Here is a 15,768-nt window from a genome sequence, read left to right as displayed (position 1 = left end):
TCGCGCCGCCCCGCGCGTATGGGCCACCCACCTGTTTCTCGCATTTCCTTCTGCTCTTCGCGGTGGTCGCCTCTTACGGCCGGAAAGGCCCAGTCTTTACAGATTGCGGGAGCCAACGACACCTGCCGTCGTCATTGCAAGGATTCGCCTTCGATGTGGCCTTTGCTGCTATTAGTTCCTGCTGGTATGCATCTCTATAATTTGAGCGATCAAGGAAAATGATTTTGATTTTCTAGCATTCTTCTTATCCCGATGTGTTCGGTGCTCTCTCGCTTTCTCCATATAACTTGCTTTCGATCACTGCGAATTTGGTGCTCCCTCAGTCTAAGGCGCAGCTCATGTATTTCTCCAAAATGAGGAGAAAAAGACAAACCAAAGGCAAGCTAGAGGTTCTATTGGTTGGGCTAAGGCCCGAAGGCCGAGTCACCGTGTCTGTTCTCAAGGCGATAAACACCCAACTTTGTCACACCATTAATAAGCACATATTTATAAAGGAAGGATATAATTTTAACTAATTAAAGATATTTATTTATTTTTTTACCTTGAATCAAAAAAGATTTATGTAGTCGATGAACATTATGAGTTGTTGTCGTTCGATATAAAATAATTATCAGATCATATGGAGACGACAACAATTGCTCATAATACACCATTGTTATGGAGGGGGTGCGTTTGTAAATTAAGGTGTCTGCTCTCCTCGGTCGCACGCTGCGTTCTACATTCTGTCGGTCAAAGATTTCATCAGGGGCCCACCGTGTGGCCGTACCCTAATGTAATGCGTCGAAACATTGTCGATGGAACTCATCCTCGTTGCACTCTGCTCGTTGCACTCTGCGTTTCCTCTCAGCCTCTCCTCCTCCCTTCCTCATACGTCCTTGGTAACCCATGGATAAATCTGCCTTGGTTTATCTGATGTTCCCTCTAATCCTAACTACAATCCTGTTCCTCAACTCTTGTTGCGGAAGACATATCTCCGGAGAATTGTTTCCGTCGCCGACCGACTTTTGCTGCCCGCTTCGCCCCTCTGATGGCACCTCGGCTTCCGAAGCCCAACCTCCGCAGCTCAAGGTTATCTCTGGCCTCACTAACGCAGCCGCCGATGATCGAAGTGGCGGTAAGTGAGCCTCTTCCTGAGTCAATCTGTTGTTCGTGGACGCTATGGACATGACTAGTGTTGCCGACTCTTGCTGATTTGTCTATGTAGTCTGGACAATTAAGAGCTATACTTTTGATTCTTTAGCAGTTTTTATCAGGGCATGCTCTGTTTCATTTGTGGTTTGCATATTTTCTGTGAAGAGGCGTGTTGCCTCAGATTTTCATGAGAAGATGTGGGGTATATATCGAAGGAATTCTTGTCCTCTGGTCTGTTTGAATGGAGAAAGGGATGAAGGAAGTAGAAGAAGACGGAGAAAAGGAAATACAAAAACAGAGAAGAAAGAGATAAGGGATAAGCGAAGGTCTGTTTTAGAGTAATGTTAACTGAGATCTTTGCCTGCTCAGAATTCAAGTGTCATTTAAATTGCAATATTTGCCACACTTAGATATGTTTATAGTGGAAGAGTCACCATCTCTCAGAGCTGCATCCACAGGTTCAGTTCAAAAAGATGACATATCTCTGATGTTCCCTTAAAGTAAAAAAAGTAAAGTGATTGTTACCTTATCTTGTTAATAAAAAAAAAATCAATTTTTTTTGTTTTATTTCTTTGATTAAAAGTAATTATTTCTTATCACATTACCTAGATAGAGTCCTTAGGTATGTGGAGACCCCTTGCTCCTCACAGTCCCACGTTCTCATGTCATGGATGAATGTAGGACATATCATGAATGGACATGACTTCCCATGCTCTCATTGATAGCCTCTGTTGCATTTTTCTTCTCTTTCTCTGCTTGTTAGGAATTGTAATCTTGTGTTTCCTGCTTACTATTCATTTATGTATTTTATTTTGTTTTCTATTGATGGTGATGGATCGGCATCCTCATCATACATCTTCATGTGCACAGAGACAGAAATCCCCGATTTTATCTTGGGATGGTGTTCTTGATCAAAAACGAGGAATACACCTTAGAACAATGAATTGCACCTTCAGATTCATTCTGATCCTTCTCTTTACTTTTTCTTATATATTATTTTGTCAAAGACTTCAATCTGAAGATAGTTTGATTACTATTACCTTGACAATTTAAGGCGTACTTCTAATTCTGATTAAGTATATGGATTTTGCCATTATTAAGATTTCCCCAATCATTAGTTTTGATATTCTGTATCTGTTGTTAGTCTTTGCTAATATTTCCTAAGCAAAAGCACAATGTGACAAATTTTCAGTCAAAATCATCTTTAAATGTTCAAGAACAATGATGGAGGATTCACATTGTACTGAGATAGACACATGCTTGTTCAGAAGAAAATTTTTGATGCAATAGTGTTACTTTGAACAGTATCTAAATCGTAAATTGCTTTTCATTTTGTAGTAACTAACATTGATTGATTTTTAAATCTAGACATAAGTTCTTTCATCGAATTTAAAAATAGTCTCCAACACCAGCTAATCTTAGTAGGAATTTCAAAACACCAGGGCAAAACCATACCATAGTCCGAATGCCACTCTATTGACTTAAATATTGCTTGTTAAGCATAACCTGCAACTCAAACTTGGAAATTTGTATGTTTCTAATGCCAAGGCCATCTTCAATCATGTTAATGGTGACATGATTTTCCTTACATTGTATTCACCTGATACTAACTGTTGCAAAAAGTAATGAGTAATGACCTTTAAAACATCAAAGAAGAAAAACATTAATCAAGAGCAAATAAGGGAAAAAGTAGTCACTAAGAAATGCCTATGGAAAATTAAAATTTAAGCATTATTTCTGTATTTTGTGGTTTCTAAATTTAAAAATTCATTTGCTGGTTACCACTCAACTATCAATTGGGAACATAGAAAAGCAGAGGAGTCTTCATTTTGAGATTGCATGCAGGTTTTCAATATCTTTCATTTTATTGCTTCTGATGGGGCTTAATTTTTTATTATAAATGAATAAGAATATAGTCCATATTAAGTAAATAACATCTTCTTTGCACAGAAATCATGGATATAAATCAGTTGTCAAAATTAAAAAAAAAATACATTGGAATGTTTAAACTAATGCTCTCATTTCAGAATAGAGGAATCCTAATGTTTCAGAATTTTATGTTTATCATAATTTATAGCCGTACTTTTCACTAATGTCTTCTAAAAAGACAACATAGAAAATATTACTGTTAATACCAATTTCACTCATTGTATATGTTGAGTAATGGTCTTTTAATGGGGAAAAGCCCTCTTATTTTTTACCTTTTTACTTAGTTGAACAATCTAAGGTTTCCTTTTATATTAATTTTCCAAACTGAATGGGGAATGTGTATTCCAGGTTTTGATAAGTGACATGGTTGCTTATTCCTTTCCTTCCTGATAGAAGGTTGTCTGAATTTGATTACTTTAAGTATAATGAGATAATTAAGAATACAATTAAATAAAATTATGAGTACTATTTGGAAGAATATTAAGAAGTTGAATTTCAAGTTAAGTGAAAGTTAAATTTATCTAGTTTGAATATTTATCCTCTAATTTTGATTTCTTAGTTACATAGATTTCAATTGACTTCATGATTTCACTAATGTCATATAGTTAAGGAAAGTGAACCAATGAATACAATTTGATAAGGAAAGAAAAAGAAAAAGGAATCACAATACAGAGAGAAATATATGGGAAAACTCTGCTTTTGAAAATAATGCTAATTGAGAGCTTTGCCCATACAAAATTTGAGATTGCAATTTAAATTTCATCAAATATACCAACTAACCTTGTTGCTACTTACCATCTTCTGTATTTCAAATGAAAATTTAACCTAAACTAAACTAAACAGCATATGACAATTCATCTCTGCTATGTAGGTTACACTGGTCAGACCCCTTCGGCACTGCAGTACTTCTGCTGCCACAAGCTGCGAGGCATTAATTGCTGCCTCAGCACTGAGGTTGGAGTAGTCCAATCTCCTCAGCTTATGGTCGCTTCTGGGATTGCCGACACCAATATCAGTCGTCCCTACTGTAACCAATCGATCCCTAATCTTACCATTTCTTTGGTGTTGCTTCAGTTATGAACTACATTTTCCAATATGTTCTTTTTTAGAAACTGTTTCATGCTTCAACTAGATGTGTGATGATATTTGGTTCTGATAACTAAATGTGGTTTTTGTATATATTCCTAAAGAAAGTTAGCTAAGCTGTAAATTGTTTGTGAAACCCCATAAAAAACAAGCGACTCATTATTTATACCATTTTAGGTTCTCATTACACTTGTTTTCCTGAACCATTGAGAATCTTCTATTGATATTACCAGCACATTTGTAAATGCCTATTCATACATGTCTAGAATGGCAAGGTTACCAAGAAAGCTCTCAAATTTGCATCCACAAGTTGAATTTAAAAGGAATATATGTCTCTGATGTTCCTTTAAAGTGAAAAAAGGAAGTGGTGAATTTATGTAAATACCTAATAATACATGTCTTGCTCTGTATATATGTCTGGAGTGGCAAGGTCACCAGGAGGAGATCTCAAATTTGCAGCCACAAGTTCACACCGAAAGGAAGGTATGCATCTGATTTTCCTTTGAAATGCAAAAAAATGAAGTGGTGACCTTCAATGCTTTATCGATCTTACCAGCATATTTATAAATACCTAATGGTACATATCATGTTATGTAGACATGTCTCGAATGGCAAGGTTACCAAGAAGCACTCTCGAATTTGCATCCAGAAGTTTGGTCGAAGGAAAAGGTATGTCTTCGAAGTTCTAAAAGGTGAAAACATAAAGTGGTGACTTTCCGAGCCTTCTACAATCATGTGGAAATGGTTAAGGCTTTTCACTTTGCTTCAAAAATGGAATATGTTAAAGAATATACTTGTATAATCATAGCCTTTTGTTATGTCTTTAGCGGATGAATGTGCTGATTGCCGAGATGGTACAATAGACAATGAATCGGATGTCAAGACACCACCAGCTGAGAACCATTCAAAGGACTCACGTAACTCCTAGTTTCTTTTTCTGCTGTCTTTCATTGGTTCTAATATTGGAACAGTAAATTTATTTCATCCATTGATATCTTGTTAATGTCCCTTTTGCTATGCTATTGCCCAGTTACAATAAATATTTTGCTTTGATCAATGTTCTATCTCATAATCTCAATAAGCTTGTTTGCTTTCTAATAAGTAAAATGTGGCTGTTGATAGCATTTAAAAGATATATAATTCAAGTTATGATTCTATATTTATAGGCTTGTACCATACTAGTAAAGATTGTATCTACTATTGTCAAAATCTAGATCTACAATGTTCATTTGAGAGGAGGGCTTTAGCAAAGGTCAGGGACATGTGATTGTCTAGATCTAGCTTCCTCGGTACCTCCGGGGCACACAACACAGACTCTGCTTCTTGCTAACATAGATTTTATTTGTAGACACAGTTAATTCATGTTTATCTATGCTACAAAATAAAGCCCAATGTACTCACCAGCTTGCACATCTTCTAATTAGCTCAATGTTGATGTTCTGCAGCGAGCTCTGGCGGAGAAGGGAGTCCACCGGCAGCATCTCCCGAAGGTGCATCTGGACCTGCAGCTCCGTAAATTGCAATCTCTCTCAGTGAACATACAATTACTTATAGCTAGTGTATTGAAATATAATGATATATTTGGAGATATTCAATATCTCCCACTTTTATAGGACATTCATACACTCCTGAAGTGAATTTTTAGACACTTGGAAAGCTTTCCTTTTAAGGAGAAATATAGCCAAGGGTTTGAATATGATAAAGAGGTCAGATATTAGAGGGCAAAAATGTTTGTCTGCAATGCATTCTTCTCTCACAGGTTTGAGATGATGGCATATGTACCGCCCTACGGTGACATGAAGGCATGGATTGGCTTAGAGAGAGCATCTTAAGATTTTCTAATAAAATCACATATATCTTCATGCAAAGTCGGTCTTTTTTTCTGTTAATTCTTTATATTTAAATTATACACCTTAAATCCAAAAAATTATATACTAATCTTAAATCCAAAAAATTCGCTTTCTTATACGACCAATTCCAGGTGACAGCTTCAATAGAAGATGTTGGCCGTTTGGTCACGTGACCACTTGTATAGCTACCAAGAAACCCTCGTGCTCGGTTACCGTTGGTGGAATTTAAATTTCAAATACTGCCACCGCGTCCTTCTCCCAATTAAAGAACTCAAGAAGAACAGCGCCCCTCTAGAGAAGAAGAAGAAGAAGAAGAAGAAGAAGAGGAAAGAGCGAGGACACCGATGAAGGCTCTGGTGACGCTAACCCCGGAAACAGCATCGTCGAGGATCCGACCGGCGGTCTCCGCTGCTCGAGACCGCTCGGAGAGACGCGGCAGCGACAGCAGCTACTTCCCCGGCTGCCGCAAGGACACCAACTGCCACTGCGACATCTGCCTCGCCAGCATCGACGCCACCCGCGACCTCATCCCTTCCGGCGGCTCAATCCGGACGTCCGTCACGAAGCTCTCCGTCTCCAGGCCAACGCCGTCACCGTTCGTTGCCGGGAGCCCTCCGACGTCGCCGGAGACAGGATCCACTGTTACCCCTCCTTCGACGCCGGTTATCGAGTCTTGGACAAGATCTAGGCCGGCAGCGAAGGCAGTCGCCAAGAAGGAGGAATCTTGGGGCCTCAGCTGCCGGGCGGTCAGGATTCTTGTTGGCTTGTTCTTGCTGTGGGCGGCCGACATGGGTTTATCAGCAGTAATTATGAAAGATTTCGGCTCTAAGCTCACGCCGGAGGTGGTATCTCGGGCTGGGGAGGAATGCCGAGTACTCAGAAATGATTTGAAGGGGATATTGCAGCTTTTGCAGCAGAGGATGGAGAAATTGGTAGGAGGAAGAGCTTCCAATTGCAGTTCTGTTGATTCTTTCTGGGAAATGAATCCGGTATTCTCTCATATTCTTGAATCTTGTTTTCTTCTATCTACTTTTACATCTCTTTCTTTCTTGGATATGAATCCCTTGCAAACTTACTTTTCATAATTCAGAACTTTGTTCATTTAATTGTCCTCTAAATAATTCAACATACCATAATACTAAAGGATTTTGGTTCCTTTCTTGTGTTCTTTTGATTGAAGTGACAACGCTGCACTATTGCAGACTTGTGAAGCTCTGATGGCAAATCACTACTCCAATAAAGCAATGTTACTGTTCTTTTGATGTTTAACATTAGAAGCCTGACGCAGCTCAAAATTTACACATCCCATTGTTTCTCGTTTAACCTTATTATCGCTGGGTATGTTTTAGTAACAAGATTTTAGTTGCAGGGTGGCAATTTCTTCTTCCAATGGAGATGTGTGGTGTACAAATCAATAGCAGAGGAAGTGAATGTTTGGGGAAGCCCACTACGGACCGCAGGTCTGCTTTCAGCTGGAGCTTCTCCTCGATCACTGACACTTTTATCGGGCAACATAATTGAGGTACCAAATAATTAGCTTCCCCAGTTTGAGCTTCTTCTTCTTCTTTGTGTTCTGTAGCTAACGTGAATCTACAATCAGTGGTCCGATGGGAAGCTGGCATCCACCACAAGAACAAGCTACAACAGTTCATGGATTTATGAGAAGTGGAGGTCATCGGCAGTACGTCTGGATGCAAACACCTGGGTCTTGGAGTACCAGAGGAATCCTTTGCTTCAGAGGCCAAGATTGATTCCAATAGCATGGGAGGTACTGAGGGCGACAATCGTGAAGAACACGAAGCAGCTCTGGAAGCAGTCATTCTGGCGACCAGAGGAACAGTTGACGCCCCCAACCTAAGAAAATCCCGGTTTGATGCCAACATATCTTTGTTTGTTCTTATACTTGTTTCATCTGTAGTATTGTCATCTTGATTCTGGATTTGTTAGCATGTCGCGCTGACAATAGCCTGAAGCTTCAAAATGTATGAGAAAGAACGTATTCATTTACGACCCATGGAAATCACCAAATTCAACGAGGGTCAACTCAGTATTTGATTATTTCCTGTTCGCTGTGCTCGTAAATGAGAAGTAAATAGATATTTCTGCATTGGAATGGTGAGGTTGATCGACAAGAACTCGTCAACTGTCGATGGATCAGAAGATTGGAACCTCTTCGCCGGAGTCCCAACGGCACGACACATGTTTCTCCACTCCCAGAGCCTCGCCGGACCTCCTGTTCTAGTAATCCTTCCACCTTCCTCAGAGCAACACGTGACAATGATCCATCTTGTGTGCATACCACACACAGATCTCACCGAGTTTGTAGTCTCTGATCTGTGTCCTGCAACATGAGCCAAGAACAACGAAGAAGGCCGAACGACCAGCCCATAAGGTATGGCGACGTGTTTCCCGTTGCCGGGGAGCTCGCCGGCCAGGCCATCGCCCCTGGGGACGCGGCTATGATGCACGCCGCCGAGAACAAGGCCCTGGGGGTGACCCCCAAGGGTGGCCCCGCCTCCGTCATGGAGTCCGCTGCCATGCGCAACAAGCAGCGTGGCCTCATCGGCCACAACCAGTTCAGCCCCACCCCGGCCAACCAGTGCGTGTCCGTCACCCAGACCGAGATCCCTGGCTGCACCGGCCAACGCCTCGTGACCAAGTTTGTCGCCGGCCAAGTAGGTGCAGATCACCGTATCTATCTGAAACTATTACAGAGAGCATACCTGATCATGTTGGGCGATAGGCTGTGGGTCAGTATGTGGTCAACGCTGGATCCGAAGATGGCCGCGCAGCAGGCGGCGGCCAAGGTGAGGAAAGGGGACAAGGACTCGGTGGATTATCGACATGGACGGACAAGATGACCATCGGGGAGGCGCTAGAGGCGGCAGCAAGGGCAGCGGGGGACAAACCGGTCGAGATGAGCGACGCCGCGGCGATCGATGCGGCCGAGTCGGCCGCGATGGGGCTCAACACTGTCTTGCGAGGCGGCATGGCAGCCGCCGCGCAGAGTGCTGCCATTATCAACGCCCCTGTGTCTCGTGACGAAGACAAGACTAAGCTGCGCGACGTCCTGCAGGTAGCATCGATCGATCACCCTACCACATATGCGTGTTGTTCCTTGGTGTTGCAGGAACCACTGGCCGATGATCGAGGCTCAACTTCAACAATATATATATATATATATATATATATATATATATATATATATATATGGTTCTCAGGAAGCATCCATGAGGCTGCCGCATGACAGAGGCGACGAGGAGGGACGCCGAGCGGGTGGTGAGGGCGGAGATGCGGAACAACCCCGAGTTGCGCCGGTGCCCCGGCGGTGTAACGGATTCCATCGCCGCCGCAGCGCGGTCCTATCAAGAGCCTTGATCTCGTTCGTTGCCCAGCGAAATAAGATCATTGTTCTCCACCGAATGGTTTCTCTTATTAGCTGCTGCGACCATTGAAATCGATCAACCAATCGTAAATCTTGGAAATTTCTTTTCCTTCTTGCCGATAATAGGACTTATTTATCCGTCGCTGAATGCCCATTTTTTGTCCGCCGCAATAAAACTTTGTGGTTACTGAATCAAATATGGAGTTCATTGGGCAAGCACGGGCCTTAAGTCTCATGAGCTGCGTTAGGGCCTCTTCTCATCCAGATCACGCACTTATCATCCTACTCCATGGCCAACATATGCAAGAACCAAACTTATGTCAACATGAGCCGAAGAGCAGAATATTCCTCGAAATATTTTGTATCTTTATAAATCTAATTTTAACCCTTATGAAAGATCTCGAATTGAATTGAGCATTAGACTGATAATGTCGAACGTGTGGGTGTCAATTGCATTTCTCCATGCAACCAATTGTTAGAATTCTATATATAGTTCATAACCTTAAGTTGTTTTAAATGCGCCGAATGTAGTTTGACTCTTTCAAAACTTAGTCAGTAAGACTAATCTCATTCGTTAATATCTTTATTTTATACATATTTGTTTCCTTTTTAAGTTGCAAGCTACGTTAACTAATTCTTTCATCACTTAATGCTAATCTAATACATTTCTCTTCTTTTAATTCAACTATAATATATTTTTTTTAACACGGATATCATATTGAAAACTTCTCTAAAAAGGTAGTATCATTCAAATTATTTTATATAAAAAATATATATAAAAAGAAGAAATATAAGGGGATATATCATGATTATTATTTATCATTGTTGAGCGAAAATATCGTTGATGTCATTGTCAGTACGACGTGGCTATGATCCACATGCGTAAAGTCATTCAAAGTAGACAATACATTCTCCCTAAGTGTCACCAATGCAAAATCGAAATCGAGAGAGGTTTCTTGAGCTTGTCTTTTCGATGTTTAAGTTAGTCCTGAGTTCAATTTTTCTATACCTAAATTCTTGATTTTAGTGCCCTTTATTTGAAGTTGAGAGTGTGTTTTTATTTCTGATCTTGAAAAGATAGTATATTTCATAGACTTTGCAAGGAGACAATTTGTAATAGACGTTAGTTGTTCCTTAGACTCCCGAGAATATTCTTATGAATATTTCAAAGATGAGACAATTTATAATCGATCCAAGCTACCCCTTATATTATTTCTAGGAATATTCCTATGAATATTTCAAAAGGGAGACAATTGGTAATTAACACAAACTATTCGTTGGAATCCTATCTACGCGAGCAAGTAGGTATCAGGTTCTCTAGGTCTCTTTCTCCTATGTGCCTTACATGGTGTTTACGTAGCAACTGATGATGGATTGGTTATATATTCCTTATCAATGATTATTGTTTTCTGATTGATAAAATATAAGTCATGTATATGCATTAACATAACTTATTTGGACACTTAATGTAGTTAGTAAACTCAAAATCAATTTGTATATAATATTCTTCCATATTTGCGATCTATTATCAACATACGCGATCTATTATCAATTACCTATTAAAATATGTACTACACACTGTTATAGGCATATTTATATGAGATTGGTCAGTCATATTGAGACCATAAATTTCTTGGACTTTGGGCCTATTCAACTCGCTTGTTTAATCATTTGTACTTATAACTATATTAAATTGGTTGATCCGGTTCGATTACTCTTTTTTATGTGTACTTATAACTATATTAAATTGGTTCTTTTTTGTCTTTCAAATGCATGCAATGGTTGGTATGGTTTAGTTCCAACTATTATTCTCATTTATTGTTGAGTTTATTTCAAGTTTTTGAGTTACAAAGATTAAAAGAAAAAGAAAAATTCTTTTCATATCTATCTAATGTCTATCAAGAAAATGCAATACAAAGATTTAAAGAGGATTAAAAAATTGTCCTCATCATAATCTTTATATACCTATCTAATATAAGATAATCTCTAATTTAGTTGTTGACAATCCTCCACTCTTTTCTCTTTTATCTATTTAAGTCTATGTATAGTCGAGATGAATATATATGTGATTCTGATTATAGCTAAAAAAATATGATCATAAAGAAATTTAATCGACTACACCAATCGTATTTTGATGAGACTAATTAAGCTAACATCTTCGTCCATATTGATTCTCATTATTATTAATCCTAATTTTTATATTGATTTATTTTAAGGAGATCTAATGGAAGATGAATCTTTTCTTTTGAGAAGACCTAAGGGAAGATGAATATTCCTACATGTGTCTCTTTCCGGAGATATCAATCGGTATCGGCTACCGAGGCCTTTTAGCTTCGTTGGAGTGTCCCTAAATCAAGCATTTCCTATCTAAGAGCATTATGAATGTTAAGTGTGGATCGTACGAATCTTAGCCATTTGTAGGCTATGTTATTAGATAAATAACATAGAGTAGTAGACACAATCGTCCATCATCACGCACATTCGTACACCAAAAAAATATTTAATTATACTTTCATGTTCAACAATATGGCCCAAAGAGAGACAACGGTGATTAGAAAATGATTTCTTCTTTTTATATTCCCAGTCATTGTTAGATGGGAAAAGGATCTTAATAGTCATCTCAAGATTCCTCTTTTTAGTGACTCTTATGGACATTGTTCGAAAGGATGAAAATGAAATGTTATGATATATATATATAATCAAATGAATGAGAAAAAGAAAAGGAAGTCGAATCAATGATGTTAGGATTATATGTATTAAGAGAGGGCTAATTATATATTACATATTATACTTCTATCATATTAGTATTATAATTTTTATATTTAAAAATTTATATTGGGATCCCTATAATTCTAAAAATAAAACAAATAATTCTATTTATCATAATGTCATCAATTGTATTGACAAAAAATATAACACGTGACACCATATATTAGATCGATGTAAAAATAATACGTAAAAAGATAATTTTAATATTCCTTTCATTTCTGATGATTTTACTAGTAAAAAAATAATTTCAATATCCCACATGTTGAAAATAAAAAAGAAGTTAAAATTATTTTTTTACGTGTCACTTTTGTGTCGATCCATAGTATTATTTTTCGTCAATGCAACTGATAATATTATAGTAAATAAGATTTATTTATTTTATTTTTTAAAATTATAGAAATCTCAATATAATTTTTTTAAATATAGGGACTACAATATTAATAGGATTCAAGTATAAGAGCTAATATATAATTAACCTATTAAAATATTGTATTATATTGATCAATTTACTGTTGCATTCTATTTTCCTATTGCTGTAATCAAATTAGACCATATGATGAATAACCATAGTAATAGTGATCTGTTAATTTGATATAGACAACTCGATTAGGTCAAACAAAGGAAGCCCGACCAAAAGCATAGAATCTCCTGCATCATCATCAGATATATAGGATTCGAATGAAATAAAAATGTAGTGTTGGGGATATCTATATACTGAAACAAATCTCTTGATCATGTTTAGGAATCGTGTTATTACAGTCTTGGCAAATCGATCAAGCTACCAGCTCCCATCATGCATGCATGAAGAAAACAACTCATATAGTACACGGAATGCTACAAAATTGATTGGAATATTGTAGACTTCAATAGTAGTAGTCAATGGAGAAGGCAGATAATGGAGGACACTACACTCTAAAATCTTACTTATCCTCACCACCTTCTCGTAGTTTTTCATCACTAACATATAATTGACATCCTTTGGAAATCAAATATTTGTTGTTAATAATAACTATTTATTTATGAAAATTTTATTATAAAAAAATATTTATTGTTATGACAGATCGTCACAAAATATATAGAATAGAGCATGACACAAAAATGATGAGCAGTTTGGTCAAAATGACTCTCGTGATGATCAATGAATAATTCTATAAAAAATAAATCAACAACTTTACATAGAAATTGTGGGTCTATTATTAGTAAGATTCAAATCGAAAGTGATACCAAATTACCTCCACTAGAATTCAGGGATCCGTTTCTTGATCTCTTTATTTAAGGCGACGACTTCGGTGTTGGAGCTAAGTTTGGTCTGTCAAAACAAGTCAATCTGTACCTGTTTTTACTACTTGTAGAACAAAACAAAAAAGAAATGTACAATTTTGCTATGATTGTTGAATGCTTACCTAATGGATCCAAATATATATACTGGTCATAGAGGATAAAGAAAAGAGTTATGTTCCTCTCATATTTGCAGCTCTTCGTCCAGTTCCTATCAATCCTCATCCCAATCCTGCAAGTTTGTCTTACATCTCAATCACCTGCCAACATGAGATGAACCCACCCACCATGACTGTGAGGTGATGGACTGTGCATCACCGCACCAGATCAAGAAGAAATCGATTTTACTGTTGGTTGTAATTAAGAGTTTTGTTAGGTATATTTTAATTATCTTTTTCGTGCAGAAATGAAAAGTCTTTCTTGCGAGTGTAAAGAATATAGAATTCTTTTGAACAGGACGCATATCTCTTCCATTCTAGGGTTTGTCATCAAAATGTGAAGAGAGGAGGGAGGGAGGGTGGAGAGAGGAGGTGTCGTTTCCGAACTCCATGTTTGGAAATGGGATCTGAACTGCGGATTCTGAGAGGGATCACAACGTCAGTGCATCATTAATGAACACAACGCAGCGCAACGTGACAATCATCGATAGCCACTGTTGAGGACTGTCGGTCAACCAACAAGCACACTCACTTGTCATTGTCTTCAACTAGCAGATCCCCGAGCGCCTCCTGCAACTAACATGCATGTAACGCTGCAAGCTCGTCCGCGCCTAACACACGTACCACGGCCTAAAACGACCCTTCAGAAAAGTAAGCGAGCAATCCTCCAAAGCCACACTGTCTCCCCTTGCAAATGAGACATGGCTGCAGCAGTAGTTAGACAGCGATAAGACGCGAGCAGCAGGGACCAGGCCAGTCAATACTTCACAGATGCCTTTTGATCCTTATCTGACTGCTCATTTTGTGAGGGAGTAGTGGACAGATGCATACAAGCTTGGAACTGCAGTCACGTACGTAGGAGCAATGGAGCATCAACTTTTGTGAGATGCTACTGCTGCTTCTCCCCCAACGCATACAGTCAAAACTCACGGAGGTTGTCTCTGAGATTACTGTCGCGGTGGGAGACAGAGACTGAGCTCGGTGTTGGCGGTTTGGCCGGTGGGGAGGCTTCTATAACCGACGACCTCTCACTCGTTCACTCACCCACCCACCCACTGTTCCTTCTTTTGGAGGAGCTGGAATGGCGAGCTCACGAGCAGCCAAAGGAGGCGAATCTCTCGTCGTACGAAGCTGTGCATTAAGGAAATGGAGCTTCTGTAGAAACCGAAATGATGGTAACGTGGATCAAGTGATCCATCCAACCGCGAATCACGGATCTTGCTCATATTAGATCTGTATATATATTGCACCTTGCGTTTTCACTCGCTGCTACTACTTACTTACTCCAAGCTCATAGGTAGCGTCAGTGTTGGCTTTTCCGGCTCTGATATTTTCTGTTGTCATCATTTTATCCTCTCGTAGGAAGATGTTAAGGTGTTCAGAAACAAAAATTGTCAGAACCTTTGTTGGGAGGAGGTGTTAAGGACGTGAAGGACAGATTCGATAGAGGATTTTTGGGCCAGCGGAGAATGAGCATAGATAGAGCTTAAAATGACGAGAGGATCGATGAGGAAACACACTACAGAAAAGTAAAAACATTTCGGTCCTAGAAACTGCGGTTCCCACTGGGCAAGGATCACGTTTCAGTAAGCTGCCATCAACCATATGAGCCACAGACTTGAAACCTTCCTTTAGACGTACATTTCCACCTCATGCATTACACTACTGTATGAGACGTTAAATTAGTCCATAATCTGTTGATATTTCTTCGTCGCGTCATCTGATCGATGGATGTCTTCATCTTCCTGTTAAAAGAGTCATATATTAACCACAAAAATTGGATGTGCATGGAGAACTGGTGATTTTTGTGCTTGTGAATGTTTGCTTCAGCGAGAAAAACGTAGAACACTGAGACTAACAAACAAGACAAGGATCTATTGTTTTCGGAATTAAGATGTCAACGGTTTGACCGAATCCATCATCCATCAAGTCATGTATCTCGACCGTCAAATTATCATCCAACGGTCAGAAACTTGTTAACAATCCATGTTTTCATGTACTAGTTGGAAAACACAGATCCCACCAAGAAAATAACTTTATCTAACAACAGATTCCATCCATCCTCAAGTCGTATGAGGTTTGTGCTGTCCTCTAAAAGGCTAATTATCACGTTGAAGCTCACTTGGTGGTACGATGAATCCACTAAAATTAATTTGTCGGGCTTAACCGATGCATTATGATT

General features: G+C 38.8%; 2 protein-coding genes and 1 pseudogene across 2 annotated transcripts; all 3 read left to right on the top strand.

Annotated features, from left to right (window-relative positions):
• Positions 1-5,840, top strand: LOC135636187 (uncharacterized). The gene is made up of 6 exons (XM_065147806.1): positions 1-184; positions 3,932-4,087; positions 4,570-4,629; positions 4,744-4,815; positions 4,974-5,063; positions 5,592-5,840. Exons 1-6 carry the CDS (start codon positions 19-21, stop codon positions 5,660-5,662), a joined length of 615 nt encoding a protein of 204 aa, XP_065003878.1. The 5' UTR covers positions 1-18; the 3' UTR covers positions 5,663-5,840.
• Positions 5,841-5,968: 128 nt separating this feature from the next.
• On the top strand, positions 5,969-7,860 carry LOC135636186 (uncharacterized). Its single transcript, XM_065147805.1, has 3 exons — positions 5,969-6,985; positions 7,366-7,518; positions 7,597-7,860. Exons 1-3 carry the CDS (start codon positions 6,341-6,343, stop codon positions 7,852-7,854), a joined length of 1,056 nt encoding a protein of 351 aa, XP_065003877.1. The 5' UTR covers positions 5,969-6,340; the 3' UTR covers positions 7,855-7,860.
• A 484-nt stretch (positions 7,861-8,344) lies between these two features.
• Positions 8,345-9,515, top strand: LOC135636188 (late embryogenesis abundant protein D-34-like; annotated as a pseudogene).
• Positions 9,516-15,768: the final 6,253 nt, after the last annotated feature.

This window comes from Musa acuminata, chromosome BXJ3-4 (assembly GCF_036884655.1).
Source record: "Musa acuminata AAA Group cultivar baxijiao chromosome BXJ3-4, Cavendish_Baxijiao_AAA, whole genome shotgun sequence".
Classification (NCBI taxonomy): domain Eukaryota; kingdom Viridiplantae; phylum Streptophyta; class Magnoliopsida; order Zingiberales; family Musaceae; genus Musa; species Musa acuminata.
Note: the sequence above shows the minus strand (reverse complement) of the source record. Positions and strands in the feature narration are given on the sequence as shown.